This window comes from Oculina patagonica, chromosome 12 (assembly GCF_052425735.1).
Source record: "Oculina patagonica isolate OP01 chromosome 12, crgOcupat, whole genome shotgun sequence".
NCBI lineage: Eukaryota > Metazoa > Cnidaria > Anthozoa > Scleractinia > Oculinidae > Oculina > Oculina patagonica.
In genome coordinates this window covers 19,237,289-19,243,599 of record NC_135769.1, presented here as the reverse complement: position 1 = coordinate 19,243,599, position 6,311 = coordinate 19,237,289, and the positions used below count along the sequence as shown (strand labels likewise).

The 6,311-nt window shown below is 39.2% G+C and overlaps 1 protein-coding gene across 1 annotated transcript; it reads right to left on the bottom strand.

Moving 5' to 3' along the window:
* Positions 1 to 2,566: 2,566 nt before the first annotated feature.
* Positions 2,567 to 5,347, bottom strand: LOC144633635 (actin-3). The gene is made up of 3 exons (XM_078492475.1): positions 5,007 to 5,347; positions 4,788 to 4,898; positions 2,567 to 3,623 (listed from the first exon to the last, which is right to left on the bottom strand). The coding sequence occupies exons 1-3, from the start codon at positions 5,259 to 5,261 to the stop codon at positions 2,859 to 2,861; spliced, it is 1,131 nt and encodes a 376-aa protein (XP_078348601.1). The 5' UTR covers positions 5,262 to 5,347; the 3' UTR covers positions 2,567 to 2,858.
* Positions 5,348 to 6,311: the final 964 nt, after the last annotated feature.

Genomic DNA, 6,311 nt, shown 5'->3' with positions numbered 1-6,311 from the left:
CCATTGCAGCCCTGATATCAACATGAAAATTCTCCATTCTGACCTCCATACATTTCATATTGTACTAGCTGGAAGAATTTGTTCAAATCTCAATTTCATTTTCTTTTATTGGTTATTTCCTTTGTTTTCATTACATTCGTGACTGAGTGGGTTTATATTTAAGGAGAATTTCGATGTTGATTTCTGTTAAGGCTGGAATGGTTGTGATGGGGAAAGGATAGCTGTCACATTTATTTTATTTTAGAAATTCTGGTTGTTTAAACTATAGAAAAACATACAAAAAATAATATGCTGTAATATTTGATTTCGTGCCCTGCTTCCAATAAGCGCCCCTTTGTAATTAGTGCTTCCTTTCAACGTGTTTTTGCTAATAAGCGCCCCTATTCCAATTAGCGTCCCCCCCCCCCCCCCGCTCTTACTCGTTTTCTTAAATTACAGATCAATAGGAGATTGAGATTATTCGTGGTCCATCTTCCTTGAACATCATTTCCGTATTTACAGAAAAACTTTTTTTAATGTGTCTCCACTGTTATTCCCACACAAGGGTACAATTCCTGCAAACGAAAAATCTCGGTTTCATTTTACAAACTTGACTGTTAATGTCAAAAAAGAAATAAGTGCCGCATTTCTAATAAGCACCCTGTCTCCAATAAGTGCCCCGCCTTCAACTCTCAAAATAGAATAACCATCCAGGAAGCTTAATCGAATTGTTTCAGTTAGGTCCTGGGGAAGCATGAATGGTCAATCATTCAAGATGAGAAAACATTGCAGCTACATAATTTTGACTAAATACCTTTACTTACACAAGTTGTTTCAGCAAGCTGCTAGTCTCTTTCTCAGTTTTTATATTCTTTAGCGATTTGCACAATTTATAAATATTTTGCTTGTGCCTGTAATCAGAGGAAAAGAGGGTGACTGCAAGTTAGAGTGATTTATTTAACCCGTGAAACAACATTTGATAATTAGTGCTAAACAAAAGCTAACACCGAAATTCGTTTCTTTTTTAGTAGAAACTATTTCACGTTTAAAGTAAAATCACTCTACAATTAAAAATTCCCCTGCTGTCAATAGAAGCCATTATATGAATATTACATTAATTAGATCTTATTTGATATTTTAGTTAGAAGCTCCAACTAGAGACAATATGCAAGAGTCGCCTGTAATAGCGGGACTTGTGTTTGTAGATTAGGATTCTTTTATAGTTTGACAGTCACAAATCTCAAACATGTACATATGAGAATAGGTATACAGAAATCATAGGTTATTATTGGGTATTGTATAAACAGGCTCATAGCAAATAGAGACTTTGAAGTTGAAGTGATTAAACTTTTTTTTCTGATTGCCTGAGAGTCGTCTAAACTTTCATTACGGTTTTAGGTTAAGAGTAGTGGTTGTTACTAATTATTGATTGTTACTCTCGTTGACAAAAACATTGAAAGTTGTTAGGGGGTGGGGGTTATATAATCCCATTTCCCAGCCCAAGTTTTGCCAAATCCCATTTCCCAGGTTTACCTCGGCGTAAGAGCCTGTGATATTTTTCTTTGTTTTGGACGTATTGTTTTCCTGCTCTATATTGTTTTGACGCCCTTTGTCGTTTTGTTCGTTCTTTGTTTTACGTCACCGGTGAGTTTCACAGGTTCTTACACCGAGGATGAGCACATTTCCCGGCCTATTGTTTCCCCGATTTTCCAAATCCCATTCCCAGTTCTACTGTTTATTAGTTTGTGATTCCCAGTCTCAGTAACCCGAATCCCATTTTCCCAGTGAAAGGTTCCTCTTGTTAGTTTCGCAAGGTTTACCTGTAAACTACAGCCGCCATTATTTTCCTTACTGTGGATTCCGACTAGTTGGGAAAATCTCGTACGAGCTCATACTGACCGATGCTTTATAGGTCTTTATATTACCAAAAAGGCTGCAAAAGATTCCATGCAAGTGTAGAAGATATATTCCCTATTTCACAATAACTGGGAGAATTCTCGCGTGCTCACTGGTCGAGTGTGGACCATGAAATGGATTGGAAATGCATTTAAAAAAAATGACGTTACTTGTGCTTAGCACTCGTTAAAATAAAATAATATGAAGGGCGTGGCCTGGCATCTACATGTGATGAGGATTCTTTTGCTTACTTTTCTTTTTAATCGTAGTGTGGTTAATTTTTTTTTTTGTTGATAGTTCATAATTTCCTACGTAATTTTGCGGTAGCTAAATATTTCTTTCTCGTGCAATGTTGGGTTGACGCAATGCAATCCGCAAATTTGTTCCTAGTCTATTGACGAAATCACCTCCGGTTGGACCATAAGGTGTCAAAAAGTGAAAATGGAATGTCTCCGGCAAATATTTCGACTACAGACAAAGATTCTTTGTAGATGGGCTACTGCTAACGTTTGTTGGATGGATTAAAAGTCATTGCTCAAGTAATGTCAGTCGAGTCATTCGGACTACTTCTTTAACAATGTTTGTTATTAGCTTTTTAGTTTATTGTAAAAGAAACACGAAAAACATGCAATTTCCATTCCCCCAGCACTTTGCCTTATCGCATACGGCCATCATCTCGCAGAGCATACAATTGGAAAGAGAAATATCTTTTATTGAAACGTCTCTAAACCCCAAGAATACATAACGAAAGAATGATTTCTTTGAACCTTCAGGTCTTGTCTCTCAAAGAAATAAGCCGAGAGTGCATATCAACGTGTAACAAACATTGAAAACTATAACTTAGATTTACTCTCCGTAATAGTAGTAGGTTTGCAAACCAGTCTAATACGGTATCTTGATTTTCTTTTATAAAGTATTTCTGAAATGTACAGGTCAAGGTAAGGATAAAAGACTGAACTACTGCTATTGAAAGCTTAAGTTCTTTAGAAACACTTGCGGTGCACAATGGCGGGACCAGATTCATCATATTCCTGTTTGGAGATCCACATCTGTTGGAAGGTGGACAGGGAAGCCAGGATGGAGCCTCCAATCCATACAGAGTACTTGCGCTCTGGAGGAGCGATGATCTTGATCTTCATGGTGGAGGGTGCCAAGGCTGTGATTTCCTTCTGCATTCGGTCAGCAATACCAGGGTACATGGTTGAACCGCCTGACAGGACAGTGTTGGCATAGAGATCCTTACGGATGTCAACGTCGCACTTCATGATGGAGTTATAGGTTGTCTCATGAATACCAGAAGCTTCCATGCCAAGGAAAGAAGGTTGGAACATGGCCTCAGGGCACCTGAACCTTTCATTCCCAATGGTAATGACTTGACCATCAGGCAGCTCGTAGCTCTTCTCAAGGCTTGAGCTAGAGGCGGCAGTCTGCAGCTCTTGATCAAAGTCCAGTGCCACATAGCACAGCTTTTCTTTGATGTCTCGGACAATTTCACGCTCAGCAGTTGTGGTGAAGGAGTAGCCACGTTCAGTCAGGATCTTCATGAGGTAGTCTGTAAGATCTCTGCCTGCTAAATCCAGACGCAGGATAGCGTGGGGCAGGGCGTAACCTTCGTAGATTGGCACAGTGTGGCTCACACCATCACCACTGTCCAGAACAATACCAGTGGTACGACCAGAGGCATACAGGGACAGCACAGCCTGGATGGCTACGTACATGGCTGGACAGTTGAACGTTTCAAACATGATCTGCGTACAAAAGAGCAATCGTTTAGTAAAACTTGCTCCGTTCACACTACACTTTTCGTTTTTGCACGCCTCAGATAAAATCTGTTAGAGCATCTATAAGACCTTAAGCACGGCTCCGCAGAATTTGTTGGTGTAAGCAACAAAAATTAATTCCATGCTATTAATTTTTTTTACCCTTCTCGTGTTTTAGAAAGCCGTTTTTTAACCTTGCTCGACGTATAAAAGAGAAGGGAATGGTGTTTTAACGCAACGGGCGTCTCAGGGCTGCCATCCATTTAAGTAAACAGAACTTTTCTAAATCTTCCCCTACTTTTCACTGACTATAAAACAATTTCAGTGATGACTAAGATATATGACGGACAATTAAAAAGTAGCCAATTTAATTTAAGCTTATGTTAATTTTCAGTTTGATTTCTTTTGCAGAAAACACTTCTTGTTGATCTCTAGACAATTGTTATCATACAACACTCGTTTAATATCAAAACCTTCATCAACCTGAAAAAGAATCCCCGACCGTTTTCACTAAACTTTCTCAAAGCCTTTTCAACATTTTTAATTATAATTGAAATTGTTCTTTGGCAAGTGCAGACTTTGGAAAGAAATTTAGAGTTTTCTTGACGAGATAAATTATTTCCTGACTTTTCAGACTTTTCCCTGGTCTAAAAAATGCTTTCCTCGACCTGGGGCAAACGCGTGTTTGTGACGGCAGCAGCTGAGTAAATCCCACAGAAAGCAGTCACCAAAACAATTTCCTACCTTTTCCGTTCATTTTACAATTTTTATTCAGTCTACAACAAAGTGCAGGTGAAATTTTCAGTTACCGCGGAGTATTCAGTTCTCCAAGAAATGAACCAGATTTAATACCGGTTGCCGCCATGTTGGAAATCAACAAACCAACAAACTTCAAAGGGCTTTCGTTAACACATTTTGCCCTTCAAACCTTTGCGTTTGCACGAACAAACTTTTACATGAACCCTTTCCAAGTGAATCTGACTAAAATAAAATATTTCAGATAAAATTTAGTTCAAAGAAACGCCCGTGAAACCTGCGAAACACTCTTAAGCCAAAGCTATTGGTGTATAGTTAACTTACTTCTTTCCAAGACAGTAAACGGCGCCAAAATATTTAGAAAGATGTTATAAAAGTCAGCTTATTTTAATTTACCTGCGTCATTTTCTCTCTGTTTGCCTTGGGATTCAAAGGAGCTTCTGTGAGGAGGACAGGGTGTTCTTCTGGAGCAACTCGGAGTTCATTATAGAAGGTGTGGTGCCAGATCTGCGGAGAAAAATTTCGTGAATGAATGAAAAGCCTCGTGTATAAACTTGCAGGGATTCGAGAGGTGCAAGCGTTAAAATTTGTGCTTTCTGAAAATTTATAGCTTACCTTTTCCATGTCATCCCAGTTTGTGACAATACCGTGTTCGATGGGATATTTAAGTGTCAAGATACCTCGCTTGCTTTGGGCTTCGTCGCCGACGTATGAGTCTTTCTGGCCCATACCAACCATGACACCTTGGTGGCGAGGACGGCCTACAATCGATGGAAAAACGGCTCGAGGAGCATCGTCTCCAGCAAAACCTGCTTTGCACATACCGGAACCATTGTCTACAACTAAAGCAGCAATATCGTCATCAGCCATTTTTGATTTTTGGACGGTGAAAAACTGCTTTAATCTCTTCTGCCCTCCTACCGAAAATTAACCAACACGCTACGTAACAGAGAGCAAATGGGCAAGTTAGCGAGAAGTCGACTTACATAGGCCACTTTATTACCTAATATGGTCATTTGCGTAGCCTTATATGGTAACGAAATTTACATAGCTTTGATTGATGGCTCAGGCTTGGCAACTTTGATGGTTTACTTTAGAGACGAGTTAGGGCCTGGGAATGAGACGTTCTCGTCCCGTTATGTAGTAGGCTTTAGTAGCTTAGAAAAAGTAAAAGTAGGGAAAAAAAAAACAAGATGCGGGTAAAATTAATGGTCTCGTTTATACTTAACTAAGATTAAACGCCGGGCCCCAAATAAACGCCGGGTCTCCAAGTGGTAAGTTAGCCTTTCAGGCATTTACTCGAGGTGCAATATGCTTAAGGCTGGTATGATGGCAAGATACATTATAAATTGCACAAATAATGATTAAACCCCTTGCTTAATAAAAACTGTCCTCGAATAAACTGCACCACTCCAACTGAAACGTCGGTTCCACGATCGAGGCCAAGTAAGTTTGAAATCATCTCCGGGGGTGTTTAATAATGGGGAAAATGCGGTATACTTGAAACGTTTTGTCTAGTCGAATTTGAAAGCTGACGTTTCGAGCGTAATAAGTCCCTCTTCAGAGAGCCCACTGAGAGTACCGTAGCCTAGTATTTGTGCAGAAATTAAAATTAAAAATGGGCATTCATCACTGGAAAGAAAGCTGTTGCGATTTCACGTTTTCGAAGTTTTTCAGTGAGTATCTAACTCGGATTATATGGTCTCGGGTACCCAACGCAACTTCATCTAGCGTTTATATGAGAAAAAGTTGACATTGTTGGCCGAGCCAAAGTTGGTTACTTATAAAATCAAATAAATAAATATGTTTATAGTGGTCATGCACTTAGCTTTATATCTAAATGAGATAGCTAGTTTACAGGCATGCCACTGAAACAGAGGAAACAAATAATTTTAAAATGAACATAACAAGGTTAAAAAT

Coding starts and splice junctions, on each gene's coding strand:
- LOC144633635 (XM_078492475.1), bottom strand. CDS start 5,261: ATGGCTGATGACGATATTGCTGCTTTAGTTGTAGACAATGGTTCCGGT. Junction 4,899..5,006: donor ACTGGGATGACATGGAAAAG/GTAAGCTATAAA, acceptor TTTTCTCCGCAG/ATCTGGCACCACACCTTCTA. Junction 3,624..4,787: donor ACAGAGAGAAAATGACGCAG/GTAAATTAAAAT, acceptor TTTTGTACGCAG/ATCATGTTTGAAACGTTCAA.